The sequence below is a fragment of the Equus asinus genome, chromosome 3 (genome assembly GCF_041296235.1).
Source record: "Equus asinus isolate D_3611 breed Donkey chromosome 3, EquAss-T2T_v2, whole genome shotgun sequence".
NCBI classification, from domain to species: Eukaryota; Metazoa; Chordata; class Mammalia; order Perissodactyla; family Equidae; genus Equus; species Equus asinus.
The window spans coordinates 149,115,209-149,138,323 of NC_091792.1; the positions used below are offsets into that span (position 1 = coordinate 149,115,209).

General features: G+C 42.3%; 1 protein-coding gene across 17 annotated transcripts in view; it reads left to right on the forward strand.

The window, feature by feature from the left end:
* Positions 1 to 23,115, forward strand: part of LDB2 (LIM domain binding 2) — a 359,662-nt gene that overhangs the window by 120,734 nt on the left and 215,813 nt on the right. For all 17 annotated transcript variants that reach the window (XR_011502307.1, XR_011502306.1, XM_014838791.3 and 14 more), the window contains exon 2: positions 12,835 to 12,937. Coding sequence is in view for 15 of the 17 variants with exons in the window: in XM_014838791.3 (XP_014694277.1) it covers positions 12,835 to 12,937 (103 nt within the window). In the remaining 2 variants the exon portion in view is untranslated. The remainder of the gene's footprint in view (positions 1 to 12,834; positions 12,938 to 23,115) is intronic.

Below are 23,115 nucleotides of genomic sequence, written 5' to 3' on the forward strand. Positions count from 1 at the left end.
GTTTACATATTTTCGGATTATGTTCTTTGGATGGATTCCCAGAAATAGAATTACTGAGTCAAAGGGCATGAATATTTTTAATGCTTTTAATTCATGGCATATATTTATTTTAAAAATTAAAGTGAATAAAGATTCTGGTAAGTTCCTGGTACTCTGTTGTGCAGTTACAGTCAACTGGGCTGTGAAAAGTCTGGATCAGGGATTGGCTTCCCTGTGGAAGTTCAAGAGAGAGATTAATGTGGTCCCCTTGATAGATTTATCTTTTCTTTTTCCTTGTTTGTTTAACACATTTTTTCATATATTTATTTGTTCAGGCAGAAATTTATTAAGCACCTATTATGTGCCAGGCTCCTGATGAACTTATGTTTTCTAGTAGGTAGGAAGGCAATAAACAAGTAAACAAAATCGAGTCATAAGTGCTTCCTGGAGGAAAAACAGACTGTTGTGATAGCAAGTTGGCTCCCATGGATTGGATGGTCATGAGTGACAAGGAAGCTGAGATTTGAATGACAAGGAAGAGAAAGCCATGCCAAGTCGAGGAAAGGCATCCACTCACTGGTGGAATAGCTAGTGCAGAGGGCCCTATGGCGGAGCAGAGAGGCCCCAGGGCAGAAGGCAGGTTTCTGTGGCAAGACCGAGATCTGGGAGCTGTGCTGAGAGGGAAGTGAACTGAAGCCAAAGAGGAAGACCAAGTCCCGACCACGCAGGGTGGTGTGCTCCCCGGCGATAAGCGGCAACGGGGATCCATGGGAGGGTTTTACCGGGGAGTGACGCAATCTAGTGGGCATTGTTAAAAGATCACGCAGGCTTCTCTGCAGAGCACAGGTTACAGGGGAACACTGGTGTAGGCAGAGAGAAGGATCACTGTTGTCCAGGTGGGAGTTACTGGAGACCTAGACAGGGGCGATGGGAGAGGAGAGAAATGGGAGTGAGCTCCATTATATGTTAGAAGTAGATGCATGGAGATTGCGGATGGATTGGAGATAGGGGCTTAGGAAAGGAAAGAAATCAAGAATATGTCCTAAAAGTTTGGTCTAAGGGACTGGGAAACTGAAGCTATATTATTAAAATGGAAAAGAGTAGAGAGAATTGGCTTGGGGTAGGGTAGAAATGGGTCTAGGTCTGGCTTTGGCCGGCCAGTGTTCAGTCTGAGACGCCTCTTTGATTAACAAGTAAAGTAGGGAAGTTGGTGAGGCAGCTGGAGCCACAGTTCTGGAGTCCTAGGGAGAAGTTGGGAGCCTTGATACAGACTTCGGTGTCTTTGGCATATTAGAGAGAATCCAAGTCCCTTGGTAAACAGATGTGTAATCAGAGAAGACAATGGCAGCCTTCACCCTCATCAAGATAATCCTATTATTTTCCTTCTGAGTCTGGTAATATGCTGGGTTTCTTATATTTATCTTTGTGAACAAAATCCTTTTTCACTTTTCCCAAGAAAGAAGAAGGAAAACTTGAGTTTTTTTCTAGTGACTCCCTAATTCTTTGGTCCTAGCACAGTCTTCCAATTTTTACTGGTGACTCTAAGGATTATTCCTGTCATTTGATTCAGATGCAATTGGGCAGGTCACAAAAACAAGCTTTTGAATCTTGCAAGCTTTTCCGGAAATGTTCTCTTGTCTGCTGTGTTTATGCTGGAACAGAAAATTTGTGCCTGATTTTATGGTGAGCTTTTCTCAAGATATACGAGGTGCTGCCTCATCACATTATCCTGCATCTGAGGACCTCTCCCACCTAGATGGTGTGATGTAATATGAGGGATGGTGCTCACCGCCACAGACCTGTCACCAACGAGACCTGTGCTTCCAGAGTAATGCCTTGCTACGTCATTTTCAAACTGGGTTTGCGTAGAGTCTGCCATATATTATTTCTCATGTGTTAGAGTGCATGTCTCCATGTTGGGTATAAAATAGAAAATTTAATAAGGAAGAAAATGCTATTCCTCCTTCACATCAGAATAATATAGATTAGAATATACAGTGAAGTTCTGTGGATAGAAACAAACATTCGGGAAGGGCCTCAGTTTCCCCATTTGAATTGAGACCATAAATGGACCAATTTGATAGGAGTACTGTGAGGACTAGAAAGCAGTTCATTGTAAAACTCCTAGCTCTTTTATGGATTCACTCATTAAACATTTAACATCCCTGGTTAACAGCCACATAAACAGAAAAGAGAGTGGCAGTTTTCAACCATCATGAAAATAAAACTTGTTTTTCTTCAGGGTTTTGAGAATATGCTGGTTTTAATTAAATACATATTTATCTGTGAAATTCAATAATTTAAATAACCAAATAATCAAGTACTTGTTTGTTGCATGCCTTCCAGGTGTTAGATGCTGTGTATGCCAATACCCGGGACGTGTGTAGACCTGTCCTCATTAAACTTATAGGAACCCAGACTTACTATTTGATTCCTGGTGTGATAAGTCCAGTGGAGAAAAGCTCAATTTGGGGCACATAAACGTGTACACATTTTAGTCATCCTTTTTAGATTATCATGAATCTCTTTGGGATCTTCAGGGTTAACTAATAATTTAGTAGGTCAAGGATGGAGATGGAAATATATGAATTTCTCAGGTATTTGAGGGAAAGGACACTAATGTATCTTTTGTTGGAGAGCCATGTCTGCCGGATGCCAAGCTTGTCTTTCTGCCTGCTTTAATACTCTGCTTTCCCAAGGCAGCATCCCCTGGCACCAGGGAGTGAAATATAGTAGCGCTTTCTGAAAGGGAGGCCTTGAGTTGTGCGTGAAAGCCTGAGATGTTCTATCAAGAGGCATAATTGACTATCTTGGTAACGTGCCATTTTAGAATTTCTCTGTTAAAACGATAACTAACATTCACTGATAAATAAAATGCACTTTAGCCAAGAATGAACAAAATAAGATTTGAGAATGAGAGAAGAAAAATACAATCCCTGGGACACGAGATTTTGAAAAATTCCATAAATCAAAAGGGCAGATTTGAAATTCTCTCCCTGCATCCATTTGGTGACTGTGCAGTTACCAGCTGGTCAGAGCACGCAATTCTGCCTTATGACTTTTGTTTCTGTGTCTCCATGTAGAATTCCGTAGATGCACTGGAAAGTTTTCCTTTGGGCTGTCTGTTCAGGAAGGGGAGCCCCAAACATCCCATGCACTTAGCGTTAATTGGTTGTTGAAACAACTAAGAAGACAGTACGTATTTTGAAAAACATTGTTCTGGATAAAGAAACATCACTGCAGAGGGGTTATAAGAACCCAAACTCAAGAGCCAGAGTCCCTGTGTTTAAACTCTCTCTGCAACTTGACAGCTATGTGATCTTAACCAAATGTTTAACGTCTCTGTGCCTCAGTGTTCTCATCTATAAAATGGCGTCAATAATGGGATTTATCCCGTAGGGTCCTTGTGAAGTTTCAAGGGGGTTATATTACTCAGTGAGTTCAGAATAGTGGCTGGCACAGAGTAAGTCCTACGGAACTGTTGACTATTATTATTAAATGTGGCTAATTCAGAATAAACCTGGTTTGATACAAAACTCCCAGGTTTGGAAAAAGAGTGGCTAGAGAGTAAGGAAGCAAAAAGACTCTTGTAGTTAGGAAAAATAAATGACCTGCACCCTGCTGTGTGCAGGCGCCTCCACGAGAAGGAAAGGCATGAGATTTGGGTTCTTCATTGTCTGCTGTCTCCATATATGGGTGTGACAGGCAAAGAAATTTAGGAAAAGCACATATGGCCAAGTGTGCTTCTGCCTCATTCTTTCTTCAGTGTCTTCTGAGAGAGGTAAGCTGACATGTGTCAAATGGGAGTGACCGAAATGGTAAGACACAAATTAATAGAGTGCTCTGTGTATGTGTGTGTACAAGAAGGTAAGGTTATAAGACGAGGTATCATTATTTTCTAGAACCACAAGATGCTGAAAGAAATTGGTGCCCTTCTCATCTTCCTGATTTCAGACCCCTTCATGCATTCTCTCCACTTTGACCTGTTTAAGTTTATTTTAATTAAAAAAAATTTTTTTTTTCAAGGAATAAATGCTTTATGTATGGTTGATTCTTTGGAGGGGGTGTATGTGTGCCACGTGACAAGTGGTTGCCATGGTAATTTCTCATTATTGTTGAATTGAAAAATAATTACTCTGGCAAAAATCCCACATAACCTGTCAGTGCTTAAGTTAAAGATGCCGGGGGGCAGCCCTGGCACCAGGATCCTGTTTTTTGGTGGAGAGGGACAGAGATGGGAACAGGAGAGAATCGGGATGGAAGCAAAATGCTTTTGTGGATTTTTAAGTATAATTAAGACTCTCTTCTGCTGTTTGACCTGAGTGTGTCTCTCATCCTGATATACGATTTGGCTGCCAGTGGTCCTTGGGCTCACCTGTGAGATGGGACAAAAGGACCAAGGATTTTAATTACAGAAATGCATATAGGGGATTATTTAGAGTGGAGAAGCTTCAATGGTATTTTTAGCTAATTAAAATATATGAGAATTGTCGGCCCCACTCCCCCAGCCTGTGTTCAGGCTGAGTTAATTTCCGCTTTATTTACCTGGGGGCTGCTCTATGCTATTGTTACTTTCCAGCTTTGGGAAAACAATCCACATTTTACTTATTAATATTCACTAAACACTAAATATTCACTGTTCAGATTCTAAACAACAGCGAGAATTGGAAGGACCTGTCTGTTTGGAAAAGGCATGACCTCGATCGGAAGCCTAGGGGCAAGGCGTAGAGAAAGCGAGATCTCTCCCCTTGTCTCGAAATTTGGGGCATTTGTCCTCAGTGATTCAGTCTCGTGAGTCATTTTGAGGACCATGAAGAATCTATGCTTTCTTTCTTGTGTCAGTGTCAAGAAATAATCCGCCTTTTGGTTAATGAAGGCCCTGAGATACACTCTGCCTTTAAGAGAATGATAGGCAAACCTGTTTTTACTATTATTATTTTATCATTGCCTCTTCTTTGGACATTTAGATTCTCAGCCTTCTCCTGGCAGAGCTGGATTCTTTTTGTAATTATATTGATCCTGTTATTAGATCGCACTTGGAAATACATCTTTTAGAAATGCTCTTTGTTTTATCTCCACCCATGCATCAGTCAGACCACAAGTCTTCAATCTGGAAGCACAGGGACCTCCTAATGGAAGAGCCAAAATATAGTCAAGTACGTATCCTATGCTAAGGCATGGCCACTTTAGATCTGTGCCCCAGAGAAATCATACACATAAGCACAAAGGGACATTACCAAGATACTTATTGCAGCATTGCTGTAATGGCAAAAAATTAGAAACTGTCTGGAGATCATTAGTAGCAAAATGCTTAAATAAAATATGTCACATTCATTCACTGCACTGCACTACCATGTAGCTTGTAGAAGGAAAGAAGAGGCTCCAATGTAGAAAACGGATAGGTCTCCAAAACACAATGCTGAATGAAAAGAAGCGTGTTTAAAGATGGGAACATAATGCACGATATCATTTAAGTAAAATATTAAAAACATAAAATACGGCTGCACATGAATGAATGGAGTCATGTGTGCATATAAATATAAAAGATGGGCTAGGAAAAGCCATATGATTTTCATGAGACAGCTGTTCATGGGAGCCTGGGGGAGGGGAGAGAAAAATAGAGCAGGATATGGGGACCCAGGACATTTATTTTTATTTATAATTTATAATTCCTTTTAAAAAGACAAATCAGATATCATTTTAATAATTGCTAATTCTGGATAATGGGCCCATGGGTCTTCATCATGTTATCCGCTGTTCTCTATTTTCAAAAATTAATAAAGTAAAACTTCACTTATTTAAGCTACAATCAGTAAAGTGTATTCACTTAACCAACATTTCACTGAAAAAGACAAGAAAAATACCCAAACGGTGGCTCAATGGAATAGCACTGTGGCTGTGAGATAATTTTGAAAATTCCTGCCTCGATATGAACTTCTCACATGCATGGGTGGTGCATCCGCTGATGACAAGTGAGGCATCAGTGATATGACAGAGAGAAAGCTTAGCTTGAACACAGTCCTGGTCCCCTTGCCACTGAGTGTAGACTCTGAGGATTCCTACGATATTAAAGGAAGACTCCTCCTCCCTAGGTAGGTATGGCTTCTCCATTTGTTCATTCCCCTTTTCTACTCCTTTATTGGGTAATCCAGAAGTGGGAGCTCTGGTGAGGATGGAGAGATGCCCAATGCCCAGTCTCTATCTTAAGTATCCCTCAGTCAGCTACAGGATTACAAGGTGGGGATTCCATATAATCTGATCTACACTCTAACAGGGGTCTAGTTGTCCAGCTTTCCTAGCACAGGTAACAGTGAAAAAGGAGTTCAAGGACTGGGACTTGACATTTGCTGGACATTCCAGGCCAAAAAAGCAACATATGCAAAGATGGGAAGGCAGGGGACGAGTCAGCATGAGCCCTTGGTTCAGAAAGGAAATTGCTGAGGTCCCTTGGCTGCACACAGGCAAACTTCTGACTATGCTGACCCCTTTGTAGTACGGTAAGAATGGCTTTTCCCTGGATAGAATGCTTTTCTGATATATACACCAAGGGTTGCATTTATCATATCTGCCAGTAACTGACGTGCACCCCCCACCCCCCATATACCTGGGAACAAGAACTCAGGCCATCAGTTTGTTTTTAAGGTCATTTACCGTAACCGTTACTTGGCTGCCCCACAAGGTTGATCTTGACTTACTGGTCCTCCTCAAGGCACTTCCTGGTTAATCTCCAAGTTAGTCTGACTTGAGGGGATTGCCTGCATGGGGTGAGAGTGGCCAGCTGTGTCCTGCTTCCCCTTCAGACTTTAGGGAAAACCAGACTCAGTGAGCTTCCCTTTGGAATCCTTGCTTCAAAGCAGCCTTGGCAAACTTTACGCACACAGCCTCCTACTGGTCAGCTTGCTGAACTTGGCTCTGTCGCCTGCTCCGAAGGGAGAACTGGGAATTTCCAGGTTCTTGCATTTCTCCAGCGATGGGGGTGCTAGGTTTACAATCAAGAGGCGGAAGCGCTAGCCTGTAGAAAGAACTGCAGAATCTTAACCGGGCCATTTTCTTTTACATTTCCTCAATCCCTTTCTCTTCCTCACATGTGGCCAAGGAGAGCACTTGTGGTCTTTGTCTGCAAGGCTCATACCATTCTAGAAGCTGAATAATGGAGGGACTGATTTGTAGCATTGCACCGCTCATGAGCTAGACGTGTGGCTGAGAGCTGCTCTCCTGCCAGTGAGGACTGTGAGATCTGCTGCCAGAGAGCTCGCATTTGGTTCAGCAGAGGCCTTGGTAGCTGCATTTCAGCCACTGCCTGGGCTCCTAGCCTCGCTGTTAAGCAAATGTCTGCCACAAAATTGCCTAAGCGATCCCAGGAACTATGCCAGGCAGCAAAATGGAAGGACGAGGTGTTCAAAGAGGAAGTTTATTTTCAGGAAAAGCATGTGAAGGTGGGGGAAAGGGCACAAAGTCTGAAAAAGCTGGAGGAGGACATCTGCCCAGACAGGATCTCCTCCAGCCAACACCGGCCACTTCTACTCTTGTGAAGCATTTTCATTCTCAACTTAAGGTGAAAAATCACTTTTTAAGCAGAATTATTTGGAAAAAACCATGGATTGTAGGCTCATCAACTGTAACAAATGTACCATGCTCACAGGGGATATTGCTAATGGGGGAACATGATATGCATGTGTGGGGCAGAGGGTATGTGGGGAATCTCTGCACCCTCCTCTTAATTTTGCTGTGAACTTAAAACTGCTCGAACAAAAGAAAATCTCTTTTAAAAAATGGACTGGAGTTAGGCAGACTTGTACATGTACTTTTTTATTTATTTATTTTGAGGGAGATTAGCCCTGAGCTAACATCTGCTGCCAATCCTCCTCTTTTTGCTGAGGAAGCCTGGCCCTGAGCTAACATCCGTGCCCATCTTCCTCTACTTTATACGTGGGATGCCTACCACCGCATGGCTTGCCAAGCTGAGCCATGTCCTCACCCGGGATCTGAACCGGCGAACCCTGGGCAGCCGAAGTGGAACGAGTGAACTTAACCCCTGCGCCACCAGGACAGCCCCTACATGTACTTTAGATTCACCACTTTCTAGCTGTCTGATCTTTATGGAGTAGTTTAGCTTTTTGGAAATTCAGATTGTCTATTTATAAATATTTTAAGGGTCAAATGAGGCAACAATGAATAATAATAGCTGCCATTTATTGAACAGCTACTATGTGCTAGGCAGTTGCTCCTTAATCCTCAGAGTCCACTGAAATTATCATTCCCACTTTACAAATGAGTAAATAGTTGCAAAGAAGTTAGGGGACTTGACTGAGGTCACCCAGCTGTGAAGAGGCAGAATTCGTATGTTGAAGCCAGTGTAACACAGGGCTCAAGGATGTAAATGATCTGTAAGGCTGCCTGCTCTGCCCCTTGGCAGCAATTAGAGCAGCTGAGAATATAAGACAGTTCAATTCATGTAAAACACTTAGAAAATATTGGGTTATGGTAACTATTATTAACCCAGAGCCCCCCAAACATGTGTTCTTTCCATAATCTGCTTCCTTCGTATACAGCAAACAGAAGACTGGCCTCCGCTCGACAGGAAGTTTTTCTTAAAGCTCTAGGCCTTTTATTTCCTTTCCTACATAAACATTTATTCTCTCATAACGAGAACTAATTCAAAAGCTTTATATATGTGCGTTGGGAGGGAGTTGGTGATTACAATTTTAAAATATATCAAAAGAATTTTTACACTAGTTAAAAAGTATGAGCCAAGGGCCAGCCCGGTGGCCTAGGGGCTAAGTTCAGCACACTCCACTTTGGCTGCCAAGGTTCAGTTTCCAGGTGCAGAACTTCAGCGCTTGTCTGTCAGCGGCCATGCTGTGGTGGCGGCCCACATAGAAAAATAAAAGAGAGAAAGATTGGCAGCAGATGTTAACTAAGGGCAAATCTTCCTCAGCAAAAAAAGAAATATCAACCGAGTGACAAAGTAAGGTAAACAATTAAAATCTCTTGAAAACTTTGTAGAATGACTTTCTTGCGTTGAGTTTGTGATGGTACAATAATGAATTTCATTAATTCATTCTCTCAGCCAGAAAATATTTTTTATGTACCTATTATGTGTCTGGCACTGTGAACTTACATTTTATATTTATATTTTTGTAATGTTCTTCCAAGATTTGTGAGCATAGTCAACTGACGTGACCTTCTCCTTCCAAGTCCATCCCAACATTTCCTGAGACAGTGACTCGGCTCATGTTCCGTCACAGTTAGTTTGAGTCAGATGATGTCCCCCCTTTTTGGATTATAAGGCCTCTCTCAATGACACTCACCTGTCTGGGCCCATGAATCTGTGTGGCCGCCCGGAGACAGTTGTCGCACCTCACATAGCCTGAGTCCTTTCTTTTCTCCCAGAGACTTTAGATCAGCTGGGTTCTTTCCCGGCCTTTTCCTTTCACTGCCAGAAACCAAGAGTCAGATGACAGGAAAATGGAGGTGGAGGACCTGAGCCAGTCACTGGGCCTTTGAACAATTAGCAGAACAAAAGAGAGCTGGTTAATTTCCATTCAGGCTTTTAACTGTGTTGCCGACAGGTGCTGTCATCAGGTAAATGGGTTACAGACAGTTGAAGGGATACAGAAATACCCTTGACTGATAAATGGGCTGTTCTATAAACTTCATTTTTTTCCTATTTATTTATTTATTTATTTATTTAAATATTAGCACCTGAGCTAACATCTGTTGCCATTTTTTTTTTATTATTATTATTCTTTTTCTCCCCCAGTACCTAGTTGTATATTCTAGTTGTGAGTGCCTCTGGCTGTGCTATGTGGGACACCGCCTCAGCACGGCCTGATGAGCAGTGCCATGGCCATGCCAGGGATCCTAACTGATGAAACCCCAGGCCGCCAAAGCAGAGCACGAAGGCCACAGGCTGGCCCCTATGAAATTCATTTTTGATGTAGTTCTTTAGAACATGGAATGTCTTCTGCCTTAGAAATGATACTAAAGATGGTAGATAGAGGCAGGAAGGAGGCATTTTATTGATCTTCACTGTGTTCAGGCACTCCTTTGCACACTTTATACCCATTAACTTATTTAATCCTTACATCTACCTTGAGAGATGGTTATTGTTGCTGTCACATCAACTGTGCAAGATAGTTATTACTGTTCTTCTTATTATTATCCTTAATTGTCAAGTAAGGAAATAGGCTCAGGGAGGAGAAATCAGTTGTGCACGTTCACATAGCTGGCATGAGGTGGTGTCGGTGAAGCCCAGGTCTGAGAGCTGCCCATGGGAGCGAATTCCGCCAAAGACGTCATATCGCCTGCTTACTGCTCAGAGGCAGGAGTCCTGCTGAGCGTGAGTCCTGGGATCGGGGCAGGACAGTAAAGCAAGGACCTGGGAGGAGAAACCAACTCAGGGCAAAATAGTCCCTTTTCGATCTCCCTCCCTTCTTTCTGAACCCTAACCCCTGCCTTCCCGAAGACTGCCGGAGAGAGGAGTCAGGCAGAGGCTGGGGCACGTCTCGGATGTCCAATGGTCCAAGCTTAAACGCCAGCTCCCCCATTTATTGGCTGAGAGTACTCGGACAAGTTACATTTACCACCTAGGCTTCCATTTCTGCAGTGGTAGAGTTGGCATATTCATATGAGCAGCTTCACTCTTTTACTGAACAACTTTCGTGGAGTAACCCCGTGGCCTCCACCGTTCTGGGGCCTGGGAGGTGAGTGGCGAGCAAAACAGACCCTCTGTGCAGAAGAAAATTATATTGTACAAGAATCAGGATGGCAGCGAGGAGTAAGACAGAAAATACACATAAAGTGCAGCCAGCTCTCTGATATCCAGGGGGCGGTTCCAGGACCCCTGCAGACACCTAAATCCCCGGATGCTCAAGTCTCATATAAAATGACGTAGCGTTTGCGTATAGCCTACACACATCCTCCCACATACTTTAAATCTTCTCTGGATTACTTATAATAACTAATACAATGTAAATGCTGTGTAGATAGTTGTTATACTGTGTTGTCTAGGGAATAGTGACAAGAAAGAAAATCTGTACGTGTTCAGTACAGACGCTAGCATCGGAGAGCTTTCCGCGATAGTTGGTTGAACCTGGCGCGGAACCGGAACCGGCGGCCATGGAGGGCCCACTGTACTTAAGATACTGCTTGGGCTGTGGTAAGCACTCAGTAAATGTGAGCTATTATTCTTCTTCCAAATGTGTAGCAATTTGAAATAAAATAACCAAAGTGTCCATGTTCCCAAATATGGTTTCTTTCCCCAGCTCCTTCTTCCACTTCTGACCTGTCTGATTTTTCTAGAAGCTCGGACAGCTTCCAGGACACCGAGGCCTCGTATATGGTCTCTGGTATGGAGGAGGCTGCCTATTAGTTGCTCGCTTGGCTGTCTCCTGCGAGTGGGTTTTGAGCTCCTTGAGGATAGGGACCAATCCGTCATCAGCTGTGTGTTCCGAAGGCCTGTACATAATAAGCGCTCGATAAATATTTGTTTTTGAAAGAAGAAAAAGGGGGTTTGTTTGCATGCGGAGCCATGCATTGCTCCTGGATGGTTATATTTACTGTATTTTACTGAGAAAAATGTTGGCTTTTGGTGTGATGATTGGGAGGAAGCCAGAGAAGAAGAGACAAAAAGTTCATTTGTCTGAGCTTCTTTTCTGAAACGAGGATGACATCAGTCTTCGGTGCCCCCTTAATTATTCTTGCTAGGACTGAAGGTTTGTTCCTGAGGCCTGCCAGTGACAGCAACTTCATGTTGTCATAAGCAGAACAACTTAATGGGAAGAAGGGAGAGCCCTGTGATGTCTCCGGCAGGGCCGCGGCGGTGGGGCCACACGGAGCGGGGAGCAGCAGGCCCCGTCTGTCCCCGACGTCCCCTCCCCCATCCCCCATCCGACAGGCAGCTGTGAAACATCTCGGCCTGAAATCTGGCACTAACCAACAATTCTCCGGACAAAGATTGTGCTTAAGAGTTTGGGGATAAATTGGGCACTACACAGAGCACGAAGTCCGGGTGTGACTGCCGTTTTTTAATGCTGCGTTCCGAATTCACTGTTACCTTCCCAATTCACTGTTACAGGCCCCCCCTCCCCAACCCCTGAAGGTCAGCAGTGATTTTAACTGCCTTAAACTAGGCCAGTTTCGAAGTGTTTTCTGCATGAGCAAGGGAAACACTCAACCCAAGACAAACAAACAGAGTTTATGTGGATGGCTTCCTGCTGAACTGCTCTATTTTTAATAATCGTCTTAATAACAAGCTAGCGATTGCCTATAATCTTAAAACAATCCTCGAGAACAATCCATATGCATGTGACGGTTGCTTATGAATAAACTCATCTGTCCACATCTATCCAAGTAGCAGTATTGTATCCCCTCTAGAGATATTTGCGTAGAGTAGGGCTATGAGCCCCACACATTCCCTTTTTGAATAAATTATCTTTTAAAAATTACTCTGCTTAACCTAGTTGTACTATTGTGGTTGCTGTTTGTAAAACAGGACTTTTAAAAGAGCAAAGAGAAAGAGAGAAAAAAGTTGAATGTATTTTACATTAAATACAAATCCTTTTGTTAAAAACTGTCACATTGTGTTCCATAGTATGTTTATTAAATCTGCCCAGATATGGCCTCGAGAATTAATTTTCATTCGGTTTGCAGTAACTCATTTATGGAGTTGGAATTCCGTCCCCATTTGAGGCAATTAACTGGAAGTGACCACACGCCCACCCACCCCCCCTTCTAGAACACCTATGCTAAATAACAAGAAAGGGGGGACTGGGTTTGTCTTTTTCCTTTTCCTTTCCTCTTTGAGATATTTTCCCCTCTTGCCTGTTAAATAAATGATCTGTCTCTTTGCAGGATAGCGACAACCTCTGGTGGGACGCGTTTGCCACTGAGTTTTTTGAAGATGACGCCACATTAACCCTTTCATTTTGTTTGGAAGATGGACCAAAGCGATACAGTAAGAAAGAAGTTTATTTTTCTAATATGCCCTCTTTTTGCGCCTCTAAGAAAACCACAAGGGTCTTCAGAGAATGGCACGGTGCTGACAGCCTGACAATAATCCCGCCAGTCCTGACAATGTTCTTGCTTCTGATCAAGCCACTGTCACCGGGTGGCAGCCCTAGTCGGCTGTGAGAGATTTCGTTCGAGGCTTAAAATGTTTGGGCACTTGCCTGAGTAGGGAGCAAGGAAAATAGGAACCGAGTCACCCAATGATAAGTGGGAGCTGAATTGTGGCGAGTTTCCATCCATCTCCTCCCTGTGGCCCTCCTTTATCCTTGACAGCTGGTACTTCACACCCAATGTTCCGCTTCTGAAGGTTCCTTTAAAAAAAATTCCTCACAGTCACTGTATCAGACACATCCTTGTAATTCCCTCTTATCAATTATCTCAGGTATTTATTTGACAAGTGCTATCTTTCCGTGGCGGGGGAGGCCACAGCTGCTTCGAACATACAGTTTTGGATTCGTGTTGACAGAATTATAGTTCCTTGTCTATCCATCGAATGATAACTCTGTAAAGATCCTCAAATTACAGCCCCTAGCACCTTGGGTAACAGCTGATCTGTCCTGATTAGGTTCAGCCAACTTGTCAGAGATCAGATTTGCTAGTTGTGCTGTAAGACCAAGAGGCATAGATACACCAGCACAAAAGCAATTAATGTCCAGTTAGATCAGAGAGAGATGTGTTTTCAGAAAGCAGCATTGCACGTATGAAAGGGGCTGTCAGAGGGTAAAACATCCCAAATGTCACAAACAGGGAGATGATGATGAAACCGAACACAGTATGTATGAACGAGTCAGTTCAGAGCACTGGGCCATTGATAAACACAGTTAAAAGATCTGATTGTTGCTAAATGTCTTTCAAAGCCACTAGGGTACAAGTGTTTGGTTGTTTTAAAAATTTTGTAGGACTTTAAACAAGTTGTTAGTACCGGGATCCATTACATGATGAGTTGATTAATTATGTTAATATATGCATGGTGATTTTTCACTGGTGGCAAACTACCGGGAGCAGGACAGTTTGGACTTGCTGCCCGATTCAAACTCATTGCCAGGAGCATCTCTTTAGATTTGTGTATTGTAGGCTTTTAAAGGCGTAGGATATTTCTAATAAATATTTTGGGTGAGGGGACAGCTAGTATGCCAGTCAGTAGGCAGTACTGGCGTGTCTTTACATTCAACATAATGACTTCTGTTGCGAGCACTGGCAAGCCCACTTTGTGGGGGTCATGATGAGTTAACTTTCTTTTCTGTGTGTGGGTACCCCCAGGCAGCCTCATGCCCTAGAGAGTAGGAGAGTCAGGTGCAGAAGCTGCTGTTTCACAAGTCCCTGGGAGATAAATGAACTCAGCAATCCAACAATTACTCTCTCGCCCAAAGCCTGCCTGATCAATGGTGAATAATTTCGAACCAAGCAGCCATCCATCCTCTGAGCCTTCTTATTTTTTTCTGAGGCATAAGCTCAGATAACTTCAAGTTATCATTGTTTTATGTTCCTGTGCTTTCTTTTTGGTTTGTGAATCCATCAGGGTCTGCTCAGGAAACTAGACTTACAGTTTTAAAGCCTGTACTAATAAAACAGATTCTCAATCTTCCCTCTGTCCACCCGACCCCAGCATCATTTGGAGGTAAGGCATGATCAGTGTCTGTTTAAGATCTTATATCCACATACAGGAGTAAATGTCTGACGATGAGCCATTTTGCCCAGGTTTCTTTGTTTCTCCGAGCCAAAATATTTCCCGAGCAGAGAAGAGAAACAAAGATGATTGACAGTCTGGAGCCGAGTCTCATCAGCTGCTTTGCTGACAGCCTGGTGATGTGCACACGCTGCTGATGTGCGGGCGAGTGACAGTTGATTGACAGCACAGGCCTGGGAGACAGGGAAGAAGAAACATGCTTAGAACGCCTGACGCGCACTGTTTATGCAGCACTCCAAGCTCAGGCGCTGCCACCTTAACCCATTCGCCATCCAGGAGCGCTGTGCCAGGCTGGGAAAACACCTGCTGGTCCTGGGCTGTAGGATAGCTCTTCTTTGACACCTCCCAGGGAGCTGAGGGCCTTGTATTTCCAAGGAAGAAAATATGACTTGGCTACTACTACATTTGCATATGTAAAACATTTCCCCAAATTACTTTCATTCTAGGTACCAAGAAATATTCCAGATGAGGTTTATTTAGCCCTTACTAGGAAAAACTTCTTCTCCCTTCCCATCTCTGTGTTTTTAGAGGGTCTCTCTGCCTCTGAGATATTTGCTCTCTTAGCTACCATAAATCCTGTAATATAGGTTACTTATTTATTTGTTGTCTGTCACCCCCTATTAGAATGTTATCTCCATGTGGACAGGGGCTTTGTTTTATTTATTGCCAAATTCTCAGATTAATACTGGAACTTGCACATAATAGGTGCTCAATAAATGCATCTTGAATGACTGATTGAATGAATGAGTGGACATCTGGGGAAAAATTTATATCACCACACAGAACGTTGGCCAAGCAATCCCTTTACTGAGATGTTGGGACTTTTTTAAACAGGAAGAACTTAAGCCACAGTACTTTACTGGTGTTTTCAGATAAGCTCTAAGATATGGTTGGATCTACTTTAATCTAGGAGTGGGACACCCAGCAGTATACTAATGCAGGAAATAATTATGCTTTGGGAGATATATTATTCTTCTGTTCAGAAAGCTTCTCTGTATTGGTTGTGTTGCTCCACCCGCCCCAGTCCCCACTCTCCTAATGGGAGTGGGACCCTTCCCCAGGTGAGATGTACTTGACCCTGCCAGATGGAGATTGCCGGTACCTTTCTAGAAGACTGGGCTGAGGTTGGCGTGGAGAGGAGCCAGAAGGGCAAGGTTCCTGGACCGTGTTAGTAACTGGGCTGTGTCCCCCTAAGGCCACTTGCCTACCCTGCCTTGTAGAGCATCACGATGGTGTTTCTCCAGCAGCTGGAGAAGTTGGCAGTTTCAGGGAGGGCATTTTCTCTTTGGGTTAGGTGGAATCTCAAGTGGGGAAGAGGAAGAGAGGTAGGCGATTCCCTCTTCGTCAGCAGGTCAGTGGTTAAAGACCATTAGAGTTGAAAAGTGTCCTTCTAAAAGTGGAGACTTGGTCCACAGAGCCCCAGCTGGTGAGTCATTAGGCCTCAGGTCAGTTGACTCCAAAGTCAAAGTCAGGGCACCCTCCTTTCCCTCCTCCCATCCTTTGCCTACATCCTCCCATAGCTAAGGGGAAAGAAATGGGTTTGTCAGTTTACACATTCCCAGGAACATAAGTCACAAATAATCACTGTCTTATTTGACACAGAAGGCAGAGGAAGCAGAAGAATGGGGTCCTCAAAGCCCTCTGCACACTGACTTTGTGATTCTAAGTCAAGTGTGGCGTGTTATTTTCCTTCTCTGTCTTTTGCAGAAACGACTACTTTTAGGTTCATCACTAGCTGTTAGCTTCAAGTAAGTATTGATTCTCCTCTGTTCCTTTTTCAGGCATGTAGCAGAATTGTGCCCCACACTATTCTCTGCCCTTGTGAGCATCACAAACGCCCTTTGGGTAAAGGTACTGGTCCCCTTCTCAGGAGACTTATGCCATGTCCAGGTCCACATTGGCCATGTTCTGCATCTATAGGAAATATATGGTTCCAAATTCATTCAGAAAATAGTTCTCTGCTGGGAGAGACACATGGATAAAGTTATCCTGAGTCCCATGGCATTGGAGAGGCTGGGGGATTGCATGGTGTAGGAGAAAAGGCATGAGCGTTCAAGGTGAATATTCTTGGTTTTGATCTGTACTTGGATTGGTAAATGGAGCCTCCATTTCCTCATCTGTCAAGTGAGCACAGTTATGCCATCACTGGCTTATGGTGAAAATTAAATGAGATAATATAACCAAAGAGCCTTGGACTATTTGAAGAACACAGTAGTCATCACTGACTATTATTGAGAACAACGCACAGCCTTGGCATCACTATAACTTCTGTGCACTGGGGAAGCACACCATTTGGCAGGTGCTTATCAAGTATGCTCAGTGTGTAGAACTTGCTGCAGAGGCTCGCTGGTCAGTAGGGCAGCTCCTGCTGAAATGCAGCATTGAAGAGATTACCCCCTCCTAGGCTTTCAACTGCAGTAACCCAGCATCATTGCTGGCATGTAAGTGATGCAAGAGGAAGGAAAGAGTCATTGAAGATGCGTGGGCTCTGCCCTTTGGGGGGCTAAAGACTCCAAACACCGTGCCTTGTCTGGGTTAACATTGCTTTGGAAAGTAGGGGGGAAAATGATGTAACTACTAAAATCCAGCTTGTTTTGGGGTGCTTCCTCTGGACTTAATTTTTAGGGAAAAATGTGTGGTTCAGGCAGGGGTTCTGGCTCTGACACTGGGGTTCAAACCCACCTTTGTTTTTTACTACCTCTGTGACTTGGTGTAAGTCACTTTCTAAGCATCAGTGGCCTCATCTGAAAAGTGAGGGTTTGCTGAGATTATGCATGTAAAGTTCTTAGCTGAGTTTCCAGCACCTTGAAAATGCTCCATAAATGGTGGTTATTCAATTGAATTCCAGTGAGCACATTGCGGCCTTTGGATTGAGACCCAGAACAACTAAGACACAATCTCATCAGTCCTTTAACTACTGTCTGTAATTTGGGGATTGGTGGGTCCCCATGATTTTCTACCATACACTTGTTATTTCCCCTTGATTTCCACATTCTGTCTGGAATAAGGATTTCTGGCATCACCGCATACCTTCATAGTCACGCTAGCCAAAGACTATTCTTTTTACCTCTGTGGCTGCTGCGGGGACATTGCACTCTCCAAAAGAAGGAAGTTGTTTTAGGACACGTCATCACTTTCCATGCCATTCTCTTCTTCTGTTTTCCTCTGTCATCAAGTCCCTTACATAGTTTGAAGAAGCACAAATCAGCCCCTTTGTGGAGCCATGTTTAACTCACTGTGTCCCTTCATATTTTCTTTCCCACCTCCCCTTTTTCTGAAAGCTCTGACAGCATTGCAATATTGACTAAGTTCTCCAGTTTTGTCCTGTAATATGTGTTTTTATGTGTTGTGTGTTGGGATGTGTCTCCCCTAAGGTAGAGAATCCTGTGAGCGTCAAGTAGCTCTACTGTCTCCGTTACTATTTTTCTCCTGCTTTTTATGGTTCACCTCGTCCAGCTGTGTTTGTATTGTGCCTGCTACATAGGAATTCTGAAAGCATTTCCCCCTTACTTTCTCCTCCCTTCTCTCTCTCAAATATCGTATTACATGATTAAAAATAAATTTCTGGGACAATTGCTCCTTGAATATATGCAAAGGCATTTTGACACCACACTTAATAACTACTGTGGCATGAATGTGGCCATTTAAAAAAGTCACATTCAAAGAGTATGCACGGCAGCACATGAAGAGAAGGGATTCACAAAGCTTGAATCTGTGCGTGTCTTTTCTAGGAATAGCAGCACTCTAGAGTCCACCTGAAAACCGGAAAGGCACAGATTCGTGTGGCCAGTGCTTAAAGACCCTGAGCTCCCTGAAGAGAAATGTGCCACCTGGTCGTGGGGACCTTCTTCCCTAAAGTAACTTTGTTCCTCTGAAAATTCCTCATTGTATTTTTTAAATTTATGGAGATAGAAATCAAAATTACAGACTTCGGATCATTTTGAGTCTCTGCTACACCATCGCTGTGTGATGTAAGCCACGTGACATGATGCTACGCATGCTGCTTAAATGATCTTAATCTCAGTTTCTTCATATGTAACATCAAGGTGATACCAATGCCAACATCATGAGGTACTCATGAAGATTAAATAAGAGTGAATAACATGTAACTTTAGCTTGGTGCTGTCCATGAGAAAAACAGTAAATACCTACTGCAGGGATAAGTGAAATGGGTGAATGAATGAAAAAGAGAATGAGCTAACCCTATCACTTGGAATGAGAATAGAATAGTTCCCAGTCTTCATTCTGTCATTTAGCACATACCAGGAAAAACTCTGGCTGTGGGCAAATCCAGATCAGACCTGTCTTCTTTCTGTATGAAAACCTTAAGAATTTAATGACCAATTGGGAAAAAAACTGATCTTGGTGGAAGATGATGATTTAAACAAAGTCCCAACTACTACAATTTATGACACCTGTCCAACAGAGGGTGAGGTTTCCATGCCCTACTGTTCTCAGAGAACAAGGAGCTATTAAACACTTGTCAGACACCAGCCACTGTGGTAGGCACCTTTGGGCTCTATATGTTTGCTCACTGAGGACCAGATGAAAGGAAATGAACTGTGACTGCATTCAAAAGTTAATCTTAGAGAAAAGAATGCACCTCCTCTGAGAAGTCCTTGATGGTGAGTTACTGGGTGATTGTGGCATTTTTGTTGCATAATGACATAGATGTCTTTGGCTCAGATGACTCTGGGAAATATTTTCCTTTGTGCGGAGCTGCACTAAATGGTTTCTGGATGGTTCTGGTCTCTGAAGTTGTGATTTTAGTGAGTGACCCTTTTCAATAGCAGTCTTCATCAGGCTGGCGAGATTTGGAGTAAATTAAGTTAGGACTAAAGCAGACTTTCATTTCAAGTTCATTTGTTCCTGCACTCATTCATTGATTCATTCATTCAGAACACACTGAGTTCTTGCTATCTGCTAGACATTGTAGTCAGGCAGACAGTTCTTGAAAGGAAGGCAGTTCATCACAAATTTTTTCGTTTACTTTTGATTTCATTTTATTTAAAACTCTTACCTTAAATTAATATAATCAGCTAAGTAGCTCAAAAAGAAAATATTCTTGTGGCATTAATGCAAAATCTGGGACTAGTTATAAAAAAGATGAGAAAGCTGCAACTGATAAATGAACTAACAGACTTCTGAAGAGGGAAAAGGAGACTGAATTTCTTCCCATTTGTGGTTTCAAATTGATGATATCAGGAATTGCAAATTGGCCATAACAATAGATTGAGCAGACATTCCGTTCTCTCACCACTGATAAATACCACACTAATGATCACATCAGATAATGGACAGAAAAGTGTTTTGAATAAATTTAATGCTATACAAGTTGCAGGTATAATGATCATCATATTTATAATTGATCTGTAGGATTTGGTGACTTCCTATTCTCCCTTTATAAGTCGAGCTGTTAAGAAATCTGGGAGGATTGTTGGATCTTTTCTCATGGGGATAAAATTCATTGTCAAATGTATCAGCTTGAGCATGTCAGACCTGTGAATGCCCTTAAGAGTTCAGTTGGGAGGTCTAAATGGGGCAAAACCAGGAAACGGACATTTTGTGTTGTTTTTGAAACTCTGTATGACTATGATATCTGTGAGTCCTGGCACATGCTTTTCCTGATCCTGGTTTTGTGGAGTATATTCCTACTCCTATTGTCCTCCCTGTGGTTCTCAAACCAAGGTAACACTATCCCATAGTGGTACCAGGATAAATGTGGCACACTTTTTCATTATCACAATGGCAGGTAGTGTTATTCGCATTTATTGTCTGGGGGCTTGAGAAGATAAGTGTTCTGCACAACAAAAAATTATTGAGAAACATCTCACCCAACTCTCTTTACGTCTAATTTATTCGTCATCTTGAAGGTAGGGTTACTAGATAAAATGTAAGTATACAGATGAAATACTTGGAACATACCTATACTACAAAATTATTTGTTGTGTATCTAAAGCTCAAAGTTAACTGGGCATCCTGTGTTTTTCTTTCTTAAATCTGGCAGCCCTAGTTGGAGGACCCCAGTTTATCCTCAAATATGAAATCTTGACAATTCCAGAGCAGCTACAATGGAATGTGAGCATGACACATAATATGAAAAAAACTCTAAGAGATTTACCTGGTCCTGTTATTCACAGAAGTCTTACCTCTGTTTATGTTCAACAACTGTGCTCTTGAGCTCCACTTACAGAATGAAACCCCTCTGCAGAGGTGGGGAGTTGGGGCGCATGTTGGAGCCTGCCTGAATTTAAATCCGGAGTCGGTACTGCAGGCTTTCCACAGTTGATTATGCCAGCATTTGGGCAGGTGCTGAGCATACACACATGAGTGTGTAATATTGCCTGCCTTAAAGGAGCTTACAGTTTAACAACACACAGACACATAACCAATTAACTCTAATGCAATAGCATCAACACTAGAAGAGTAAGGTAAGCAAATTTCCATGGGGCATTGAGAAGGGAGTGATCAAATCTGCTTCCAGTGGAAAAAGATTCAGGCTGGCAAAGACTTCTTTCTAACCTTCTCAAACCTTTAGTTTCCTAAAGCCATGACAGAAAACATCCTACCACAGTACCTAAGGTTTTCAGTAAATATTTGCAGACTGAATGACGGATGTAGCACTGGTAAATAGTACAAATATGACTCCAGGGATCTGATTATTGAGCTCAGAGGTGCATTGTTGTGTGTATGGTTTTTCCCATGTTTCAGTAAGTTTCCACCATCACAATCTCAAGTTGTAGCAACTCATTTTGTATTATAGAGTAACAGAAATGCCACAGAGCAATTTGGAAATTTGTCTGCAAACAGAACCAGGACTCGAGACTCACATTTTAAACACCAAATTAAAATCATATCTACCCAACACAACACTAGGACTGACTTTTTCCTTTAGTGCTTTGAGCCATGGGTTGGTAGAATATTTCACCAGAGTTAGTCTGTCAACCTTCCGAGTGTGTCATCAAGTTTCATAGAATAAGTAGTCCTCAGCAATGGTTAACTATGTATATGAATCTTCTTATTGAATGCATCTTATTGGACATAATTTCAGTTGAAACACCTATTTATTTAACCTTTCTCAGGACTTTCCGTGTGTCACCTTTCTGTGCCCTGGCCAAAGGAGGTAAATGAGCAAACTCTCTTGCCTTGGAGGAGCTAAACGTCTAGTGAACCCTTGCTTCTATGACTTGACTATTAACGTATCTTAGCCAGATCTTTCCATATAGATGCCCTCTGCCTCTCTTTATGAACCTGCTCGTAATAATGTTCACTACCATATTTTTAGACTCTATATCCAAATGTAGCATTGGTGTCATTTTTTAACATAAGACATTTTGAAAAATCAGTGTTAAGCTGAGATCTATGCAGCACTTTCTTTGTATAATACTGGTTTGTGATGCTCTTGTTTAGTGAGGTGAGCTGATCTGAAGCATGCTCTGCACAAGCCAACATATAGCTTAATCTTCATCTTCGTGTTGTGTTTTCAGGTTGCGAATGCACCTTATTTATGCAAATAGAGTGAAATAAAGCATTCATTGAAGTCAGGTTAAATTAACATTCTTCTACAACTATGTTAAGCAATGTTCAGGTGGATTTCATTAGGAACATAGAGGCTCCATGACAAAATCACCTATCAGAGTGTGTTTCATTATTTATTGTTTAATCAAGGTAGTCATATTACAATATTTGAATTCAGGATCTTACAGAACTTGGTGCCTTCCTGTATTTCGCTTTTATTATTCACTCCAAGAGACTCAGCTTCACCAACCATTATGGTGTGCTTATTTATTTTTTATAAAATTGGTCCTTTCCCAATTAGTGCTATCTCTAATGTACTCTTTGATGAAAACTTCCCTGATGCAACATGTATCTTTGACTTTTCAACAAGTCAGGAAGACTTGAAATTGACAACAGTCGACACTGATAATCATTTTGAAGATCTGTAGGAGGAAGTAAGGTCACCTGGGAGCACGGTAATAAAGCCACTCCCTTTTTAGGAGACAAGTTCTCCACATTATCTAGAGCAAACAGAACATTATATTATTTTTATAGATTTTTCTAAGATAACATATGTTGTACTTAGTCCGGCCTTCGAATAATCTTATTTGCAATATGATTGTTTCTGTTTTACTTTGAAAAATACATCATTTGGTATGCCAGACAGGGTTAGTTACACTAACAATGGAAAAACAAAAGAGTTCTTCCAGAATATAATTATGAGGCAAGCCTAGTCAGTAATGTTTGGGAGGGTATTTCCTCACAGACAAATGTGATATCTCCACGTTTCTCTTGTATTTCACATAAAAATCAACCACTTGAGATGGTTCTCCATAAAAGGATGACTATTTGTGTATGTGTTTCAGAGTTAACACAAGCTTTGAAAATATTCCAAAAATTAAAGTTATTTACCTGAGAGATGCATTTGTCCACATAATATT